The 22,981-nt window shown below is 41.6% G+C and overlaps 1 protein-coding gene and 1 pseudogene across 1 annotated transcript; one reads left to right on the forward strand and one right to left on the reverse strand.

The window, feature by feature from the left end:
- The first annotated feature begins 15,404 nt into the window (after positions 1–15,404).
- LOC125926899 (putative olfactory receptor 3A4) lies at positions 15,405–16,352 on the forward strand. Its single transcript, XM_049636805.1, has one exon. The coding sequence runs from the start codon at positions 15,405–15,407 to the stop codon at positions 16,350–16,352; it is 948 nt and encodes a 315-aa protein (XP_049492762.1).
- Positions 16,353–18,735: 2,383 nt separating this feature from the next.
- LOC125926150 (protein SET-like) lies at positions 18,736–19,467 on the reverse strand (annotated as a pseudogene).
- Between the last annotated feature and the right edge of the window lie 3,514 nt (positions 19,468–22,981).

Below are 22,981 nucleotides of genomic sequence, written 5' to 3' on the forward strand. Positions count from 1 at the left end.
CACATCACAAAACAGGAACCGGATTCCCTGGCACAACCCCCAAGCACTGAGATCATATTTGTAGCTGGTATCATAGAGTCTACACATGATGGAGAAACTTCGTAGGCCACTGCACTCCTTTTGCTAACTAACTACCCTAAACCCCTATATAAACCTCTGGGCCAGGCAGAAACCTGGGAGTTGGTCTTTGGACGAGAGTCTGTCTTCTCCTCAGGTGGCCAGGCTCCTGAGTAAAGCTCAAATTTCTTTCCAGTCAAAACTTGTCTCTTTACCTTTCAGGTGACAGGCAGCCCCACTTGCGCTCAGTAACACGATGGCTACTGGTCTATGCATCTAAGAAGTCCATCCTTTTTATTTTATGTTTTTATTTATTTTTGAGAGAGAGAGACAGAGTGCGAGTGGGGGAGGGGCAGAGAGAGAGAGGGAGACAGAATCTGAAGCAGGCTCCAGGCTTCGGGCTATCAGCACGGAGTCTGACGCGGGGCTTGAACTCGTGAACTGTGAGATCATGACCTGAGCCGAAGTCAGACGCTTAGCCAACCGAGACATCCAGGCACCCCAGAAGTCCACCTTAAACAGGATCATCATGGTCACCTCGACTGAAGAGGTCCTTCTAGATTACCATTCTTGGGTGAGCCCCAAGCTATCCTGCTGGGTGTTTACTGCTCCCCACTCCGATATTCCAACTAAAAGCTTTATGCACCTGATGATGAAGACACTCAGCCCACCTGAGATAGGGGTCTGGCCCAAGGTTACTTCCTAAGGAACGGGTCCAGCTGGGGGATTAGATTATATGAATGCCCTCATACTCACTCCAATTAAAAACAGAAGGCAAGCTTTGTCCAAGAATGACAGGTGTTGGCAAAATGCTTTGGCACAGGAGGGTGGCAACCCTATCCCTCACTTGACTTGTTACCCCGGGCAAGACTCTCTTTACTATAACCTCTTTGAAATAGGAGGTTTGACTTGCGTGGTAACAACTCAAGTGTCTTACCTATTATTAGGGAACAGAAAGAGGACCCTGGAGAACACTCACCTTGTTACAGGTACAGAGCCAGACAGGTTTCTGATGGAGGGAATGAAGAGGTGCCGTATCATGCGGGCCCTGGCCCCAGAGAGCCCGGAAGGGGTCATATATAAGAAAGTGAATGAGAAAGATGTGAGATCATCTCTTTTTGTGGGACTCTATCCACTGCGGTGCCGCATCCCCTGCAGACCTCAAAAATTAGTCACCCCGGGAAGGAGTGGGGCTTTGGGGAACCACATGCTGATAAACAACCCAAGGCCTTAATGAACCCAATAATGATGCTTCGCAACTCTGTGATGCTTTTGATTTTCTCAGAAAGGCCTCACACAGAGCTCCTTACTCCATCTCTCATATTGTTCTGTGGGAATGTTGGTAATCCCATTATCACCCAAGGACAGTGAAGTCCAGAAAGTTTCTTTCTTTTCAAAAAAGTTTTAATTTAAATTCCAATTAGTTAACACACAGTGTAATATTAGCTTCAGGCGTATACACAATATAGTGATTCAACACTTCCTTACAATACCTGGTGCTCATAACCACAAGTCCACTCCTTAATCCCCATCACCTATTTCACCCAACCCCCCACCAACCTCCTTTCTGGTAACCCTCAGTTTGTTCTCTATAGTTAAGAGTTTGTTTCTTGGTTTACCTCTCTCTTTTTTCCCTTTTGCTTGTTTGCTTTGTTTCTTAAATTCCACATACAAGTGAAATCATATGGTATTTGTCTTTCTCTGACTTATTTCACTTTGCATAACATACTCTAGCTCCACCCACTTTGTTGCAAATGGCAAGATCTCTTTCTTTTTGATGGCTGAGTAACATTCCGATATATTTATCAATCTTTTTGATCCATGCATCAGTTGGAGTCTTGGGCTGTCTCCATAATTTGACTGTTATTGATAATGCTGCAATAAACTTCAGGGCTCGTGTGCCCCTTTGAATGAGTGTTTTGTATCCTTTGGGCAAATACCTAGTAGTGTGATTTCTGCATTATAAGTAGTTCTATTTTTAACTTTTTGAGGACTCTCCATATTATTTTCCAGAGTGGCTGCACCAGTTTGCATTCCCACCAACAGTGGAAGAACATTCCCCTTTCTCCGCATCCTCACTAACATCTGTTGCTTCTTGTATTGTTGATTTTTGTCATTCTGACAAGTGTGAGGTGATATCTCATTATAGTGTTAATTTGTGTTTCTCTCATGATCGCTGATGTTGCGCATCTTTTCATGTATCTATTGGCCACCTGTATGTCTTCTTTGGAAAAGTGTCTGTTCATGTCTTCTGCTCATTTTTTAATTGGATCATTCATTTTTTGAGTGCTGAGTTCCCATAAGTGCTTTATATATTTTGGATATCAGATATATTTTATCAGATACGTCATTTGCAAATATCTTCTCCCATGCCATAGATTGTCTTTGAGTTTTGTTGATTGTTTCCTTTGCTTATTCCTGAGTTTCAAGGGTGGTTCGATATTCCCAAATCAAGCAATGTGATACATCACATTAATAAAAGAGAGGATAAGTACTATATGATCCTTTATAGGTGCACAAAAAGCATTTGAGAAGTACAACAGTCCTTTATGAACACTCTCCAACAAAGTAGGTTTACAGGGAACATACCTCAACATAATAAAGATCATATGTGAAAAAACAAACACTAATGTCATCCTAAGTGGGGAAAAACGTATAGCTTTTCCTCTGTGGTCAGGAACAAGAAAAAGATGTCCACTCACACCACTGTTATTTAGCATAGTTCTGGAAGTCCTAGCCACGTCAATAAGACAGCAAAAAGAAATAAAAAGCATCCAAATAAGCATAGAAAAAGTAAAACTTTCACTCTTTGCTGATGTCATGATACTCTATGTAGAAAACCCAAAAGACTCTACCAAAAAATTGCTAGAACTGATACATGAATTTAGTAAAGTTTCAGGATACAAAGTCAACATACAGAAATCTGTTACATTTCTATACACCAATAATAAAGCAGCAGAAAGAGAAATTAAGTAATAAATCCCATTTACAATTGCACCCAAACCCATAAGATACCTAGGAATAAACCTAACCAAAGAGGTGAAAGGCCAGTCTTCTCAAAACTATAAAACACTGAAGAAAGAAATTGAAGAAGAAAGACATTGAAATAGAAAGGCATTCTATGCTCATGGAGCAGAAGAAATAATATTATTAAAATGTCCTTACTACCCAAAGCAGTCTACACATTTAATGCAATCCCTATCAAAATACCACCCACGTTTTTCACAGAGCTAGAGCAAACAATCCCAAAATTTGTGTGGAAGCACAAAAGACCCTGAATAGTCAAAGTAACCTTGAAAAAGAAAACAAAACAAAACTGGTGGCATCACACTTCCAGACTTCAAGTTATATTACAAATATATACAGGCACAAAAATAGACACAGAGATCTACAGGACAAAATAGAAAGCCCAGAAATGAACCCACAACTATATAGTCAATTAATCTTCAAGAAAGCAGAAAAGAATATCCAATGGGAAAAAGACAGTGTCTTCAACAAATGGTGTTGGGAAAACTGGAAAGCAACATGCAGAAGAATGAAACTGGACCATTGTCTTACACCGTATACTGTATGTCTTTTGATTGGAGTATTTAATCTATTTACACTCAAAGTAATTATGGATAAATATGTATTTAGCGCCATTTTATTACTTGTTTTGTCATTGTTTCTGGAGATTTTGTCTGATTCTTTCTTGTCTTTGTCATTTTTGGTGTCTCCTTTCCACTCAGAGTCCCCTTTAGCATTTCTTGCAAGACTGGTTTAGTGGTCATCAACTCCTTTAGTTTTTGTTTGTCTGGGAAATTCTTTATCTCTCCTATGCTGAATGATAGCCTTGCTGGATAGAGTATTCTTGGCTGCAGATTTTTCCCATTCAGCACTTTGCATATATCATGCCACTCCCTTCTGGCTTGCCAACTTCTGTTGAGAAATCTCCTGCTAGCCTATGGGTTTTCCCTTGTAAGTTAAGGACTTTGTTTGTCTTGCTGATTTTAAGATTTTTTTTCTTTATCATTCTATTATGTGAATTTAATTATAATATGTCTTGGCGTTGGCCTGCTTTTGTTGATTTTGACTCTTGGATCTGGACGTCTGTTTCCTTCCCCAGATTAGGGAAATTTTCAGCTATTATTTCCTCAAATAAGTTTTCTGCCTCCTTCCTCCCTCTTCTTCTTCTGGGACTCCTATAATACAAATGTCATTATGATTGATGGAGTCATTGGGATCCCTAAGTCCATTCTCATGTTGCACAATTCTTTCTCTCTTTTATCAACATCATTATTTTCCATTGTTTTGTCTTCTAGGTCACTATTTCATTCCTCTGCTTCTTCAAGCCTGCTATTTGTTCATTATATCAAGCCCATTCCTAATCTTGTTTATGGCATTCTTCACCTCTGATTGATTCTTTTAAACTCTTTTATCTGTGGTCAGGCTCTCACTGACGTCCGTCGTCTATTCTTTTCTCAAGCCCAATGAGTGTCCTTATGACTGTTGCCTTAAATTCTCCATCAAGGATTTACTTATATCTATTTTGCTTAGGTGTTTTGTTCTTTTATCTGGGATAAATTCTTCCAACTTGGCATTTTGTCTAGGTCTCTGCCTTCTTCTCTGTATTAGAAAAGCCACAGAAATGTCTCCTGCTCCTGAAGGTAATGGCCTTATGAATACGAGTTCACGTGGTGCCAGGTCCTGGCACTTCAGGGAGTTTCTCCTGGGTTCTGTGTGCACTCTGCTGTTGTGTTTTGGCTGCTCTATTCTTCAAGCGAGTCGTCTGCAGAGGTTCTCTTTGCCTGCTGTGAGCAGTGTTTGGTCCCTGGCCTGAATGTGAAGAGTTTTAAGTAGGTGTGCTCTGGTCTGTTGAAATGAGACCTAACAGCACCTCCACCAGAGCTGAGGCCCTGCAGAACTCTCTGGTTGGGAGATGTGATGGGGCAGGGTTTCTGCTGGTCTTCTGGTGGCAGGAGGCTATGCTGTGACTGAGGTGAGCATGACCTAGAAGTGCGATCCCACCAGAGTGCAGGGTGTTGGTGCTTGTGTGTGCCCAGATTCTCTCCAGATCATGGTTTCCCAGCTATCTGCCCTTAGGTTGTTTCCCTGCCTTCCTCCAGGAGCAGTGCACTGCCCTCAGGGCTCCATCCCAGCCAAGCCCACTGACCTTTGAAACTGGGGTTTAGCCCAGCTGGTTGCAAGAATTTATTTTAGCACTCCCATTTTCCAAGCCAATACCTTTGGGGAAACATTCTCCTTGTGCATTTCCTTGTGTGCTCCTCTCTCTCTGGCCTCTCCCCATGACCACAGATCCTTCTCCTTCACAGCACCCACAATGTGTTTCTCCCCCCTGTCATGTCTCTTACCTTTTTTTTTTTTAATTTTTTAATGTTTATTTATTTTGGAGAAAGAGACAAAGTGTGAGTGGGTGAGGGGCACAGAGAGAGGGAGACACAGAATCGGAAGCAGGCTCCAGGCTCTGAATTGTCAGCACAGAGCCCAACACGGGGCTCGGACCCACAAATTGTAAGATCATGACCTGAGCTGAAGTCCGATGCTAAACCAACTGAGCCACCCAGGCACCCCAACCTCCTACCTTCTTTAATGTGGCCTTTCTTTGCCTTTAGTTGTGGAGTTTGCTCTTTCAGACTTCAGGTCAATTTCTGGGGTATTTTGGATGATTTGATAGTTATCTAGTTGTGTTCATGGGATGAGGTGAGCCTAGCGTCCTCCTACTCTGCCACCATCTTCCTCTCCAAACCCTAGAATGTCTGTCTTTTCAATGCAACCCATGAAACTAATGGTGGAGCTAGGACTTAACCAGAGTCCATCCCTGAGTGCCTTGCTCTTCCAGATTCTTGACCCAAAGAAGAGCTCTGATCAGAGAGTAGCCAGCTCCCAGGCTTGCATTGGCCTGGGGATAAGAGGAGGCACAAGGGAAGGGGCAAAAGGGAGAAGACTTCGCAAACTCAGTTTCCTAATGAGTCCTCAGGAATGCAATGCCTTCCCCCTCAGGGACACTGGGATTACATTATTGGGTCCCATAATGATTCTAGAAGTTGTAATAGAACTGAGTAGTGTTAGGAGGGACCATGGGGATCCCCAGGGTCTCCTACACTGGCTTTTAAGCCAGGTTCTTAGAAGCCAAGGGTCCAGATGATGAGATTAACAAACAAAATGTAGAGAGGTTGTCTAGTCCTCCCTCAGTGTCCTACCACCTGTTCAAGCAGTGACTGCCCACCATAATGAAGACTTTGCATTTCTTTAGAGATAGGGCCCCCAGCTCCTACTGCTTTGCCAGGGAAGCCTGGCTTTATATGAAAAGCATGGGCATGCTACAGTCAGACTAACTTTCCAATTATTCACGGCGTGACTTAGGGCCAGCTGCTGAGCTCCTCTGGGTTTCAGTTTCCTCATCTGTGAAATGAGAACAACCTCTCTGACCACATAGGGTTGGTCTAAGAATTAAATAAAATTACATGCTTAAAGCACTTGGTAGGGGACCAACAAGTATTAACAATAATATGGTAACAAGCACCAATATCTGTTGCATTTTAGTGCATTATCTTACTTAATCCTCCCGATAATTCTTGGATGCAGTTTCATTATTTGCCCCACTACATGCAGGAGGAAACAGGCCCAGAGAAGTTCAGTAACTCACGTGATGTTGTGCATCTACAATTTAGAAGAGCTGAAACTCTATGAAACTTTCCATCCCTCTTCTTTCAAATCACTTCAAAAAGCAACTGCTGCCACATACACTCCTGTGACTCTCTGCCACCAAGATGTACTTTGATGTGAGTGCCAACCTTTTTCAGCTCTTTCCTGGTCTGTTGTAGATGACTCCGCCTATAGTATATTAGCCAGTTGGGAAAGAGTGAGCACATTTCCACCCTCAGATGCTTGCCGTCCATCTTACAATATGGCTGGTATCTGTTGTGCAGTGGACAAGCCTGGGGCTCCACATCTGAGTCATGATCATTCTGGTAAACCTTGTTCTCAACCCTGGACTCTATTCTAGCTAAAAGCTGCTACTTCCACAATATGGCTCTCTTACTGAGTTTCTTGCACGAAACTGCACCTGACTGCCCTACAAGGCATCATATCATACTTTAAAGGTATAGAAATTAAGACCATGTCATATTTGAGCAAAATTAGAGAAATGAACCAAAAAGACGCATTAGAGAGCCTGGAAATAATATGTAGAAATGTGATATGTGACATGGGCAGCCTTACAGGGAAGTAAGAAAAAGACCTTTCAGTAAAGTGTGTCCATAGAGGAAAAAAAATATGACACAATATCTTTTTCACTCCATACACAAAAATCAGCTTCAGGTACATGAGGTACTTACACTGAAGAGTAAAAATGTAAAAAACCTTGGGGCACCTGGGTGGCTCGGTTGGTTAAGTGTCCGATTTCTGCTCAGGTCATGATTTTGTGGTTCATGAGTTCGAGCCCCATTTCAGGCTCTGTGCTGAGAGCTCAGAGCCTGGAACCTGCCTTGGGTTCTCTGCCTCCCTCTCTATCTACCCCTATGTCACTCACACTCTGCCTTTCTCTCTCTCTCAAAAATAAATTTAAAAAATAAATTTAAAAAATTTTAATGTAAAACCTTAAAAATAGTCTATGGGATATCTTCATGATCCTCTAGGAGGATCTTAAAGAAGTCCAAAAGGCATTAATCATTTTAAAAAGACTGAGAGATTTGCCTACATTAAAATGTAAAACCTCTACTCATCACAGGACAACAATTTTTAAGTAAAAAGACATCTACAAATTAGAAGAGATATGCAGCACATAGAGCTACTTTGGAGACTCCAAGACATATCAAAAACTTCTGCAACAAATACAAAAAATAAAAGGGATAAAATAGATCATGGGCAAAAAAGTGGGATTTCACAGGAGACACAAATGGCCAGTGAAATCAGGAGAAGAAGCTCAGCTTTATTTGTAATCTAGCAAATGCAAATGAGAATCATGCTGGAAACACCTTTTTCTTTTTCTTTTTCTTTTTCTTTTTCTTTTTCTTTTTCTCTTTTCCAGAGAGACAGAGAAAGAGAGAGAGAGAGAGAGAGAGAGAGAGTGTGTGTGTGTGTGTGTGCATGTGCATGTGCATGTACGAGCAGGGGAGGGGCGGAGGGAGAGAGAGAATCCTAAGCAGGATCCATGCTCAGCATATAGCCCAATGTGGGGCTTGATCCCACCACCGTGAGATCATGACCCAAGCGGAAATTAAGAGTCAGTCGCCTAACCAACTGAACCACCTAGGCATCTCTGGAGACACCATTTCATCCTCACTACATTGTTCTAAGTGAAGAAATGAGAAAGCAGCCAGTTTTGATGAGAATATAGTGCAACAAAAATTCTTATGCACCGCTGGTAAGACCTTAACGTGGTACAAGCATTTTGGAAAACAAAACCTTTTAAATCCTTTAAATCTGAAGATGCACAAATTCCATTCTCAATTAGCCACCAAAGAGAAATTCTTGCATGTGTGCACCAGAAGACGTGTACAAGAGTGTTCACAGAAACAAAACACCTGCACACAGAAAACAAATGAATCGTGGTATAGTCATGCCACACAATGCTATACCACTATAAAAAACAAATAAGAAACACTCACTCTATTGGAGAACCACACAAACATTATATTGAGTAAAATGAACAACTCAAAAGAAGAATAACTACTGAATGATCTCATTTATACAAAGACCAAATACATGCAAAACTTAATATTTTGCTTGGAGAATCATATATATGTAATAAAAAAAGATTTTAAAGGGATTTTTTTTTGGAATAGTATTACCTGAGTGAGGAGAAAGAGCATTAGGATTAAGGAGAGATACACGGGAGTTTTCAAAGGCAATGGAATGTTTTCTTTCACAAATTGCATAGTAGGTAAGATATTTGCTTTACTGCGTTATTATTCTTTTTTTTAAGTCATGTTTGTTGGGGTATAATTTACAAACAGTAAAGTTCACCCTTTATAGATGTCTATGAGTTTTGACCAGTGTATACAGTTGTATATACCACCACCATGAAGATGTAGAATATTTCTATCACTCCAAAAATCCCCTCATGTCCCTTTGTAGTCAGTCCTATTTGCCCTTTCCATCCCCCTAGAAACCACTGATGTGTCTTCATTGCCATAGTTATCTGTGTTAGAATGTCATATAAAGGTTGTAATCGTACAACCTTTTGTGTCTTTTTTGCATAAAAAAGAACTAAAAACAAATATTGAGCTCACGTTAATGATATGCATGCTGAATTACTTAGGGAGAGGTGTACTGATGCCTACAATCTTATTTGAAATGCATCAAAGAGCAAGATGGAGTGATAGATGGGTAGAAGGAAGGACAGATGGATAAATATGTGATAAAGCAACTACAATAAATTATACTGGTAAAATTGAGATAATGGGTACATGGGTGCTCACTGTATAACTATCTGAACTTTATGTTTGAAAACTGTTAGGGGAAAACAGTCTATCATTGAAGAGAGGACTTGGAAAAATGCCTTATTATCAAATATACCAGTCTTCCTAACCTTTGAACCACTTCTGGGAATCTGTTCTAAATGTAGGAGAGCCATGTGCACAATGGGGACTTGTAAATACAGTAACTTAAATACCTACCAATAGAGGAATAATAAGGAAAACTTTATTTTTATTACCTCTATTGGAACTCTCTCTTCCTTGGATCCAGTGTGAGTCTGGAGGTGGGACAAGGCAGGAATGGCATCAGAAGATGAGCTTACTTGTAATATCCAACCCCTTGGCCTTGGCCTTGGCCATAGCAACTCTCTGTGCCCTCTTCCAGGAGGCTCTACTATCCCCTATGCAAGCTGAACTCAGCAGGCCTCTCAGCACCTTAATTCTTTATTATTTTAAATTAAAAACATTTTTTTAATGTTTATTTATTTTTGAGAGAGAGAGAGAGAGAGCAGAGTGTGAGCGGAGAAGGGGCACAGAGAGGGAGACACAGAATCGGAAGCAGGCTCCAGGCTCTGAGCAGTCAGCACAGAGTCCAACACGGGGCTTGAACTCACGAACCATGAGATCGTGACCTCAGCCGAAGTCAGATGCTAAACCGGACTGAGCTACCCAGACGACCCATCGTCACCTTAATGCTGAGGTGAAATAACTTTCATTCTCAAGCTGAGAGCACCACTGCATATGCAATATAGTTATGTTGTTGTTTTATTTATGAAACACATTAAAAAGAAAACTAATGGGCAGAGTATTATTAATCAAATTAAAAAAATTGGAGAGAGATTTTGTAGACTTTTTCAGCCCCATTGCAAATGAAGTCTGGATAGTGTAGCAAGGTTATCCTGTTGAGTAAAATTCTGCTTCCCTATCATCTTTAGTAAAAATGACGGCAGCCATCATCACCAGCAGCTGCAGCATCCTCGTAAGTCCCAATATTAATTAAATGGTCTAAAAACTCAAACAAATTTCCTTCCTTCCCACTAGGTGATCATTATTACATGAAGGCTTTGAATTGCCACATGTTTACATAATTAATCTTTTTTCCTCTTCCTTCGTAGTTAACGGAATTGAAAAACCTATGCTAACAAATAAGTCAACAAGCCCTGAAGCCAGTGAAAACTCTCAAAACAAAGATATGAACAATAAATATGAACAATATAGGTGGGGTGTGTGAAGAATGCATGTTTCCCTGTCTCTTATAGAAAAGAAAGTCGTGAAGTAATTTATGCTTTTGTCATAAGGTAAGAAGGAATCTAGTCTTGAGAATGTAGAATATCAATGGAAAAGACAAGTTCTTTGCCCAAATTAGGGGTAGAAACTATTCAGAACAGAGGACAAATATCAGAGATGAAGAGACTTGGTTCCATTATTATTTATAATAGTGAAAAATTGGAACGAAATATCCAGTGATAAAGTAAATTTTGGCAAATGCAAATAATAGAATATTAGAAAGTCATTGAAAAAATTTGAAGAGGGGAGCACCTAGGTGGCTCAGTGGATTGAGCCTCCGACTTTTGATTTAGACTCAGGTCATGATCTCATGGTTCATGAGTTTGAGCCCCACCTCGGGCTCTGTGCTGGTAGCACGGAGCCTGCTTGGGATTCTCTCTCTCTCCCTCTCTCTCTGCCCCTCCCTGGCTCTTGTATTTTCTCTCTCTCTTTCTCAAAATAAATAAATAAACTTTTAAAAAATTTGAAGAGTAATACAATAAATGAAGCTCAACATATAAAGATAATTTTTTAAAAGCTGAAAAAATTCATTCAGTGTCATGCCTCTTTTGGTAAAACAAAAAATGATAACGTGGGCATGTGGCAGAGCATGTGGGTGTGTGAATGTATATGCGTAGTGAATAAGAGATAACTATTGGTGAAGGCTTGCCTTTTTCACGTGAGCAGGGACCATATATCTTGGTCACCTCTTGTCTATCATATCGTCTGGCAATATCTCCCCCCTTTCAGTAGCTTAGCAAGAAGTCAGCTCAGCGTTTCGGTGGAAAAACAGGGTGATAACCAAGGCTCAGCTCCACTGGAGGCATCCCCATTTAACAAACTTACTTCCCCATCCAGGAGGCACCGGCTGTTGGGCAGCTGCCTGGATGCTTCCCTCTTTCTTCCAATTCCCATAAATATATCGAGTGTCTGTAGGGGGTGGAGTCCCTCTCTACCGAAAAGCTTGCCCTAGTCCGTCCAGTCTCGTGATGGTCACCCTTTACCACCCTCCATGGGCAATAGGGAGAGTTCAGGAGATCATTGTGCCCTGCTATTTCTTTGCCTGTGACCTTTCCACAAAAAGCCATGTGTTTTTAGGGTTCTAGGTGTGTGTGAGTGTGTGTGTGTGTGTGTGTGTGTGTGTGTGTCTTTTCATGTGTTCCTTTTGTATAATAGGGGCAAACATGGTGCATTTGGTGTTGTATGTGTGGAGTTGGAGGTTCCTGTGGAATGTTCATGTAGACATATCCAGTGCACAGTTAGGTATTAGGATCAACAGCATAGCATCTGGGATGGACATAAGAATTGATGATCATCAGCTTGTCGTACCTTTAGACTGCCATGGGGGTATAGAGGAAGGGCACCCAACCCTAAGGGCTGGTGGATGGTTTCCTGGAGAGAGAAGACCTGTGCCAAGTCTTCGAGGATGGAATGTCTTGGGTTAATAAGGTGAGAGAAAAGACTTTCCAGGGAGAGAAAATAACCTTTGTCATGTCAGGAGCAGAATGTGCAATAGTGGTTTCTGTAACCTGTGGTTCCCTTCTATGGACAGCTGTTGACAGAAATCCCTACTTATCCTAATTCCCTTCCAGCTCCTCCAGAGCCACCATGAAGCTCCTCAATTGATCCTGCAAAGAGTTTCTCCCAAACATGCTAATGAAAGCCAATGGGAAAGCTTTCTGACTTAACAAAGAATTGTTACAAGTTGAGTCTGATGCCTGAAGCCACTTTCAGGAGTTAGCAAAAGTAGGGCAGTCTTGGTCTAAAACATACTCCAAACCTTTCTCTTCCTTTATGATGTTGGGGGCCTTGAAGGTTGGAAAATATTTAGGATCAGGATGCTACAGGGTCTTGATTGTAAGTGGAAGCAGAAAAATGGCAAGGCATTCGTTTGAGGCTAGAAGAGATGCCAAGTTTGAGGATGGTTAATGTGAGCTGTGTTGGGAGATGTGACATGACCTTGTGAGATGAGGGAAGTCCAGGGATGCTGCTCCAGGACTGAGATAGGAGCATATCCTGCCCAGGCTCCACCCTCCTCTCAGCCCCAGGCTGCAGGCAAAGCTGTGTAGTTACAAGACACTGCTCTTCCTCACCGAAGACAATGGGCTGAACTAAACCAGAAACCCAAAGTCCCAAGGTCACCTCTGAAACTGTGTGACCTTTACTGTACTTTAAGACTTTCTGAAATTCATTTTAACTCCATGCAATGCTGATAGCAGTGCTGGTACACAGTATGAAAATTAATAAAGGGAAACATCATTAAAATGGAGTGTGGAAGCCAGAAGGGGGGAGCTCTCACTCTATGCCACTCCACCTCAGTTCTAGGAAGAACTGTCAATGCAGACCCCAACAGAAGAATGCTCAGGGGAAAAGAATCCTCAATTTCGGGCCCCAAGACAAAAAGATGTACATTTCACCTCTGACAAGTAATAGACTACCCCAGCAACTCAGCCAATGAGAAACCATCATCACTCTCAACTCTTGCTTTTCTCGAAGGGACAAGAACTCCTCTCAACTTCCTATTTCTTCATAAAATAACATTCCTTTCTTTTGTTTGTGGGACTCACCTATGGTTTTTGCCATAGCTTGCTTGTTCCAAACTGCAGTCCTCTGATATTCCTGAACAAACCCATATTTTCTGGTAAAATAACTGATTTTTATTTGTAAGATCAATAATAGTAGGTGGTGAAAAACATTTTTGTTAAAAAAATGAATGAATTTTTCCATATCCATGAAGGTCATACTTGGAAACATGTTGAGGAAGTCCAAAACATTTGAAAGGTTCTAGAGATCATTATGTCTATGGCAAACACAAGTGTTTACCTGGTTCTGTCTCCCCCTGGAAGGTGCTAATTTCTGAAGCCTCAAGGGGTAACAGTGGAGTGGAGAAAAATCCCAATGTGAAATGATGTCATATTAGCTGTCTGTCTCTATCTCTCTGTTCTTTATAAGCTATTGCCTCCGTGAGGGTCTCTGGGCAAGTGTGACTGTCCCTCCTCTGCTTAAGAAGTGCCCATCTTCTTGTCTGGGTGAATGCCATCCCAAGACCCCTCACTGGACTCTCAACTTGGTTTGCATACCAAGGAAATGGGCTCTGGAATGGCTTCTCTTTTCCCCCAAAATATCAAGTGGGACTTGGGTGCTTGAATATGAGGGGTTAGAGAGAAGGCAGTGATGACTAAGTTTGCCAGCCCTGCTACTGGGAGGATGGCAAGGCTGTTACCAAAATATTTAAGTCAAGAGCAGATTGAAAAAGAAGACCATTTCAGATCTGGAGAGATTGACTTGGAGGTGATAGTCTAAACAACGTGTCCATGTAGAAGAGGCTGGACCATCAGTCGGTGTTTGACCCATTGTGGTCTTGACATCATTGTCAAAATTAATCATCAGGAAATGTATTCCTCTGCTCATGCCTTTTGCCACTTGGGGAGCTCCAACTGCAGCCTTTTCCTGTTCAAGGCGACTTAAACATCCATCCTTCAACCAGAAGTTGAGACAGATCACGGTGCATTTTATTAGTGTGACCACTTTGGGGAAAGGCAAGTATTATCCAACTGATCATATGGGGCCAGTCATGGCACCATCACAGGCTTTGTCCTTATCTGGTCATTGGGTCCATGATAGTATGTGTGTTGGATGATGTGTAACTAGAGCCGGGAGACTGAGGAGCAAGAAGCTAAGTGATGGTGTAATTGGAAGCAGAAGGGAGTTCAGGGGCTGGGTATATAATTGTTTAGCTCCGTGAGAGAGTTCAACTGGGTATCCACTGATCCCACCTGGGAACTTAAGCTTGCCAATTCTCACCCTACTCAAAAACTTTTTTTACAGTTTTCTTAATCAACAAAAGGTCAGTACTCTGGAGCCCAAATTTCCCAAGTTCTACATGGAGAAATGCAATAGAATCTTGCTGTTTAGAAAATCTACAAGGCTTGTATTCACCAGCAGTGGAGCAGGAGATGTCCTCAATGGTATCTTCTCATTTCATGTAGCTGTTTTCATTTCATTTCATTTCATTTCATTTCATTTCATCTCATCTCATCTCATCTCATCTCATCTCATCTCACCTCATTTCATTTCATTTCATTAAATTTCATTTCATTTCACTTTTTCTGAAAAGTCCAGACCAGCGCTCAGCTTCCCAAGTTAATGTCTTAACAGTCTGGGTAACAGCAAGCATCTCACTACTGCCATCCTACGCGATGACATGTGTAGTGGAGATTGTGGACACAGGTTGCGGGAGCATGCCTTCCCATTCCCTTTCCCTGAAGCCTCCATTTCATCCCCTGGGATCTTGTGTACCTAAATTATGGCCATGCCACCATCTGCAGGCTTGGCGTTTTCTTCTTGGAACTTTGGTCTCAGGAAAAACATCTTTCCCTTTAACTTTCAAATATTACATTTGTTCCCCATTTTATGTCTATTCATTTAGTTCTGTTTGAGTCTCTCCAGTGCTACTGTTCTTACCCATTAAGTGTCAGGTTTATCAAGTCTTTTCCTATTATGTCACAATCTTTAACTCTGTTAAATTTTATGTGTCCTTGCATCCTGGCCCTCTCTGGGACATTGCTACACTTGGTGGTTTCTATCAGGATCTCATTCTCCTTTCACCACCATTGGCACCTCCTAGTTTTTGCTCCGTTCTGCTGCTGGTGGAAGAAAGCCATGGATCTGGGAGCCTCAGGAAATGATTCTGTTGTGACTGAGTTTGTCCTGCTGGGTCTGTCAGAGACCCCAGCTCTGCAGCCCATCCTCTTCACCGTCTTCCTTCTCGCTTACGTAGCTACTCTTGGGGGCAACCTCAGCATCCTGGCTGCCATCCTCACCGAACCCAAACTCCACACCCCCATGTACTTCTTCCTGGGGAACTTGTCCCTGCTGGATGTCGGGTGCATCAGTGTCACTGTCCCTGCCATGCTGAGACGCTTCATGTCCAATAACAGAAGCATTCCCTACGGGGCCTGCCTCTCACAGCTCTTCTGTTTCCACCTCCTGGCAGGGGCGGACTGCTTCCTGCTGACAGTCATGGCCTATGACCGCTATCTGGCCATCTGCCAGCCCCTCACCTACAGCACCCGCATGAGCTGGGGAATTCAGCAAGCGCTAGTGGGCGTGTCGTGGGCCTTTTCCTTCACCAACGCACTGACCCAAACTGTTGCCTTATCTACTCTTGACTTCTGTGGCCCCCATGTGATCAATCACTTCTACTGTGACCTCCCACAGCTCTTCCAGCTCTCCTGCTCCAGCACCCAGCTCAATGAGCTGCTGCTCTTTGTAGCAGCAGCCTTCATGGGTGTGGCCCCACTGGTCCTCATCACTGTGTCCTATGCACACGTGGCAGCTGCAGTCCTGCGAATCCGCTCTGCTGAGGGCAGGAAGAAAGCCTTCTCCACGTGTGGCTCCCACCTCACGGTTGTCGGCGTATTCTATGGGACAGGCGTCTTCAGCTACATGAGGCTGGGCTCAGTGGAGGCTTCGGACAAAGACAAAGGGATTGGCATCCTCAACACTGTCATCAGCCCCATGCTGAACCCACTCATCTACAGTCTCCGGAACCCTGATGTGCAGGGCGCCCTGCAGCGGGTGTTCACAGGGAGACGGCCTCCAGAGTGAGATCCCTTCCTCTGGCCTTAATGAATGTCACGCTTACTGCTTCCAAAAGGTATTGTGATTAGTGCAGATGAGAAGTGAGTATGATGAAGTGGGGTTGGAGACTGGCTTAGGAAGGAAAATACAATGAAATGATAATGGCTATCACTTATTTTATGGTACATGACAGGCCGTCTTCTCAGTGACTGACATCTACTAACTCATTTAATCCTCATAATAACCTTATGAGGTAGATGTAGATTTACAGTTGCCAATTAGGAAATTGAACCTTAGAGAGGTTGAGTAACTTGCCCAAAGTCACACAGCTAATCAACACCAGAGCTGGGATTTGAACCCAGGCAGGCTACATCTGTAAGTACTGCATCTCATTTCAACGAGGAAGGGTATCTATAAGGTGTGGGGAGGGGGCGGGAACTGGGCAACAAAAAGAATGAAAAGAAAAGGAAAATCAATATTAGAGGGAAAACATTATTTAAACAAAACAGAAATACGAATTAAGAGATTTTTGTGCCTTTGACAAATTTACAATTTGTTCCAGAGCAGCTGGTAGAGGTTAAAGGGATTGCTGGAGGCCAATTGCAACAAATAAATCAACAAAAAGGAAACAAGTGTTAAAACCAAGCCTGGGGGCGCCTGGGTGGCTCAGTCGGTTAAGCGTCCGATTTCGGCTCAGGTCACGATCTGGCGGTCCGTGAGTTTGAGCCCCGCGTCGGGCTCTGGGCTGATGGCTCGGAGCCTGGACCCTGTTTCCGATTCTGTGTCTCCCTCTCTCTCTGCCCTTCCCCCGTTCATGCTCTGTCTCTCTCTGTCTCAAAAATAAAAAAAAAAGTTAAAAAAAAAAAAAAAAAAAAAAAAACAAGCCTGAGGTGTCTTTAGGCCTAAAATGAGTCTTTTGCAGGCAGCATACAGATGGGTCTTGTTTGTTTTTTATCCATTCTGAAGCCCTGTATCTTTCAACTGGAGCATTTAGTCCCTTTACATTCAAAGTAATTATTGATATGTATTTACTGCCATTTTATTACTTGTCTTGTGGTTGTTTCTGAAGATTTTCTCTGATCCTTTCTTGTCTTTATTGCATGTTTTGCCTATTTTCTTTAGCGATATATTTGGTTTTCTTTCTCTTTATTATTTGCATGTTTGTTAGTGGTTTTTAATATGTGGTTAGCTTTGGGTTTGTATATAACGTCATCTGCATATAGCAGTCTATATTAAGGTGGTGGCCATTTAAGCTTGAACCCATTCTTTTCTCCTCTCCTCCCCATGTTTAAACATGTGTTACTACATTTTATATCCCTTTTTATTACTTCCTTGACTGATTTTTTAACAGAAACGTTCATTTTCACTGCTTTTGTGTTTCCTACTTTTATACTTCCACTCAAAGAGTTCCCTTTGATATTTCTTTCAAGGCTGGTTTAGTCATCATAAGCTCCTTTAATTTTTGTTTTTCTGGGAAACTCTATCTCTCCTTCTATTCTGAATGATAGTCTTATTGGATAGAATATTCTTGGCTTCAGATTTTTCCCATTAATCACAGTGGCGCGCGCGCGCGCGCGCGCGTGTGTGTGTGTGCGCGCGCGCGCGCGCATGCGTGCACAGGCACATGTGTGTACACATTTAGTTTTATTGTAACAAAACAACTTGTACACTTTTAAAGTTTAAAACCAAGCATCATCTTTCCTTTCCGGTGAAACAAAAAGAAAATTTAAAAATAAACAGGAACAAAATTACAATGGACAATGTCAATTCCCAATAAGATCCCATAGGTTCTTCTGATTCTCCTATCGAGCGGCAGTGTTCAAGTCATCATTAGGAGGGTATTTTATTTTAAAGGTGTCATCTTAAACTGCTAGGATGTCCATTAAACATCCTGATTAAACATGCCAAAGCCATGTTGTCAAAATGTCCTCTTACCCACCCAAACATTTCAAACCCACTCCTTGCTGATCTTCGGTAGCCCCATTTTTTTAAAGTCCCCCCCGCCTTTTTTAAACAAGAGAAAGTAGACAGATATATCTTGGTCAATGCTAATTGTCCATATTCACGTACAGACACAGTGTTATCTCTGAGCCCAATAGTGAGAGAAAGGAGGGAAAAAGCTAAATTCCATGCATTACTACACAGCAGGGTAACACCCTCCAGTTTCCGGCATAGCTAAGGGAGCAGCTTTTTCTTTTTTCCCACAGAACATGGTGGTGTTAATTCCATAAAGGTTTTGTTGAGACAGGAAAGGATAAAAATAATTTGGAACAGAAAGGGGTAGAGTTTCTTTCCCTACTCTATTCTGTTCATGGTATTTTCCCCCAAAGTAAGTTGAGAACCGTGGTATAAAGGCAGAGAATAGAGACTTTTAAAAACAGGGCGCATGAGCCACAAGGAAAGGGGAAAAAAAGATTACAACTTGCTCCAAGGGACCGGAGAAAATTAAAAATGGAAGTTTGGGATCCATCAGTTAGTCCTCTTTTCCTTCATCTTCCTCCTCCTCCTCCTCCTCCTCCTCCTCCTCCTCTCCCTCCTCTAACATCCATATCAGGAACCAAGTAGTGCTACAATGGATTTGGCCAAATATCATCTTCGATGACCTCTCCTAACTCATCTGAGTCAGAATGGTTAGCAAACAGGTGAAGAAGCTTTCTGCTTCCTCATGCCGTCTCTTCCCGAAGGCTTTGTTCTGCATTTGACTTGAATGTTTCATCAAATCCTTTCCAGATTTCCATTTGATTTTAATGGACTTTGAAGATGGATCACAATTCTCACTCAGATGAAATTCTTTGGAGAGAACTTTATTTTCAAAGTAAGGGTTTTCATCAAAATAAAAATCTATTCTGTAACCTGATTTAATGTCTTCAAATTTTGTCACTTCAACTCTTGTCAAATAATGCAGCACCTCTTTATCCTCCTCCTCAAGCAGTGCAGACACCTGTGGATGATTGACAAATGTTACCTCAAAATTTGGGCTTTATGGTGATCAATTCTGACCTCTTCTGAAAAAATGGTTGGTGGAGTTTGTTATATTTCTGTTCTACTTTCAAAATCTCCTCACTGACTTCTTCGTTAAGTCTATGTCATTTTGTACTTCATCAATATATTCAGTTGCTTTTTGCTGCTCTTTATCTCCCATTGGAGAGGTCAATGTCTCCTTTCACTTGGGGGCAGGAGGCAGTTTCTTCATTTGAGGTGGGAGTGAAGCTGGCATTTAGGGCCATGCTGTGAGGAAAGTCCACAAAATAAGGGCAGACGTATGTCTGGAAGAAACTCCAACTACTCTCCCGTTCAGCACTTTGAATATATTATGCCACTCCTTTCTGTCTTGCAGAGTTTCTCTTGAAAAATATCCCAGTAGACTTATGAATTTTCCCTTCTAAGTTAATGATTTCTTTTGTCTTGCTGCTTATACGATTTTTTTCTTTATGACTCTATTTTGCAAATTGAATTACAATCTGTCTTGGTGGAGGTCTGCTTTTGCTGATTTTGATGGGAGTTCCCTGTGCCACCTAGATCCGGATATCTATTTCCTTCCACATATTAGGGAAGTTTTCAGCTATTTTTTCTTCAAATAAATTTTCTGTCCCCCTTTCTCTCTCTTCTTCTGGGACTCCTATAATATGAATATTATTATATGTTTGATGGGATCACTGAGTTCTCTACCTCCATTCTAGTTTTATGTAATTCCTTTGTCTCTCTCTTTTTTCGCTTGGTTACTTTCCATTCCTCTTTTAGCTCATTAATTCACCCCTCTGTTTTATACTGCTATTCATTCCATCAAGTGTGTTTCTCATTTCATTTATCGAGCCCTTTATCTCTGCTATGTTATTCTTTTTTCTGTGTTAAGGGCCTAACTCATGTTTTCCATTCTTTTCACAAGCCCAGAGAGTATCCTTATAATCATTGTTTTAAATTCTCTATCAAGCATCTTACTTGTATCTGCTTCACTTAGATCTCTGGCCATGGCCTTGTCCTGTTCTTTCTTTTGGGATAAATTTCTCTGTATCCTCATTTTGTCCGCTTCTCTGTGTCTGTTTCTGTGTAAGAAAGTCAGATATATCTTCTGCTCTTGAAAGTTAGTGACTTTATGAAGAAGAGGTCCTGGAGTACCCTGCAGTGCAATGTCTTCTGTTCACCGGAACCTAACCTGACACTTGTCAACACAAAATGAACAAACCTTGTACAATTTCTAAAAAAAAAAAAAAAAAAAAAAAAAGGAATAGAGTTTTATTCAAGCCCAAGTGAAGACAGCTGCCTGGGATATACAATCTTCACGGAGAAGAAAGTGCTTTGGAAAAGGAATGTTTAATCCAGGGTTATATATGGTTTTGTTATAGCAAGAGTTACAATAATTATTATGAAGGACATTTCAGAAAAATACTAACTTTATTTTATGCTTTTAGTATGTGCAAGGTTGCAGGCTTCAGCAATATGGGAATGGAATTTAGGGAGATTTTTACTCTTATCTTTAGTTTGTAATATTTATTTTATGTTATTTGCTAATGAAGTAGATGGACAATGTGTGCTCAGGGCAGAAAGATTGCCATGCTTTGAAGTTTGGTGAAGGCATTGTGACCTTGGTAAAAGTATAGCTTCCCTGGGAGCCCAGGAGCAGCACCCAAAAACGTTAAAAGTTGAAAATGTCTTTTATCATTCCCCCCTTTTAATCAATAATCTGTCCTCAGAAAGCAGTGATGATCGACCTTATGTTATGTCCCTTGATGCCAGGGTGACTGGCTTGTCTGCCGTTGGTCCATCAAGTCCCTCATTTGCTAGGCGTGAACACACACACACACACACACACACACACACGGTTCCTTGTTGGGGGGAATTTATTGTAACATAAATGGTGGGAAGCTTAAAAGTGGTATATGTTCTTTATTAAGTCCAACTGATGAACAAAGTACATGTGCTTGGCTGAGACTGTCTAGTTTTACATTTGATATAACATTTATAACAATGATATATGGACAGTAAAATAATTCCAATAAGTACATTTTGAAGAAACCAATGTGATATTTGAACAGACTGAGACAGAAGAAAAAGTCCAAAGAATCCTTTACGTACATCTTGGAAAATAAAAGGGTAGGGAAATTTATGATTATTTATGAGGAAAGATGGAGCATGCACATTGAACAAACCTAACATATATTCCCATGTTTCCTTGGGGTGGAGACTTAACATCAGAAGGAGACAAAATTCAGTCCCTGGCATCAGGAAGTTTTCTTAGGGTAAGGAGAAGGGGTCATGGGCATGCTCTAAGAACTGGTATAAGCTGGATGGGGTCTTAGGCTTGTTGTCTCTGGTAAGGCACACACCTGTGCCAAGCCTTGCTTGTTCATAGGCTGTAATCACATCAATTGACCTTGAGTCCAGGCTTCTGCAGAGACAGCTAGTGAGTCTTTTCCTGAGATCTGAAAAACACAACAGCTGGCTGGGGGAAATGCTTATCTGAAAAACAAGTTTTAAACTTTTTGTTAGTTTTAACATCCTTAACCCTATGAGGCACGGTTTCAATTCCCCTGAGTTATGATCATCCCTTCATCTTGAAGAACTGGAATGATGACCAATTTGGCTACTTCTTTGTTTCTTCAGGTGAGGTAGGTTTTGCATAAAGAGCAGTTTCTGAAAATCTTTGCTGTACTATACCTATGTGCTGGGCTAAGCAGAAGTTTTAAAGGCCATAGCAGCAAGGGAAATAGAAGCAACATACAGTCAAATATGCTAAGTTTTTTTCTGTTATAATTTCCTGTAGTCAATCCTTCATTCCATTTCTTTGGAACATGGGTGGCAGTCCCCCTTCTGTAACTGCTTCAAGCTGAATTAAGGCATAGTAGGGGCCTTGGAATGGAAGGATTTGACGTGGTACTGGATGCAACTCTTGGCCCCTTGTGCCAATGGAGGGGAACTATCAGAGAGAGTTCCTCATCTGAGAACTTGGATATTTTCCTACATAGTTTGGTACTACATGACATCGTTCATTTTATCCCCAAACACATTTTAAGGAAAAATAACAATATAGTTAAGTCCGTCATCCCCTCTAAAGGCTGTATCAATGGGTATCCAATAGAATAGATCAGTAAACCAGTCCCAGCCACCTTGGAAAGGGGGTGGTGGTGGTGGTCAAGAGCTTCTAATAGCCAAGTGGCTTGCTGCTTGATTTTATCTCTATGGGTTCTTATTTCCCATAAGGAGTCAATATAGGTGGTGTTAGCAAGTGGTGTTAGCCACCATATAGACTCTGTCTTAGTTAGCAAGCAATCAGGTCATTAATAACAGGGTTTTTTTTTTTTTTGGAAATAAAAGAAAAATATAAGTTAATGGTTGGAGCAAATTATAAACGCGGCGTCAGAGTCCCTAGTGATGCCAGTGTGAGAAGATTTTTAGATGTCAGACTTGAAGCATCCCCAGATGTAGGGGGAGCAGGCAGTGGCAATCTGATGGATTTTATAGTGCAAATGTCTCTGGTGATCCTTTTGAGTGGCCCATAGAGTAACAGGCACAGTGATTGTATATGATCTATTGCGGCAATCTTTCTGAAGTTTACCTCAAGTTGTCTGGCTTTGGTCTGCAGGGCTGGTAAGGCAGCTGGGAACTCCATAAGCAAGGTATCAGGCTGACATTTCTAAGGGACTCTACTGGCTATAAAG

This window comes from Panthera uncia, chromosome E1, assembly GCF_023721935.1.
Source record: "Panthera uncia isolate 11264 chromosome E1, Puncia_PCG_1.0, whole genome shotgun sequence".
Taxonomy (NCBI): domain Eukaryota; kingdom Metazoa; phylum Chordata; class Mammalia; order Carnivora; family Felidae; genus Panthera; species Panthera uncia.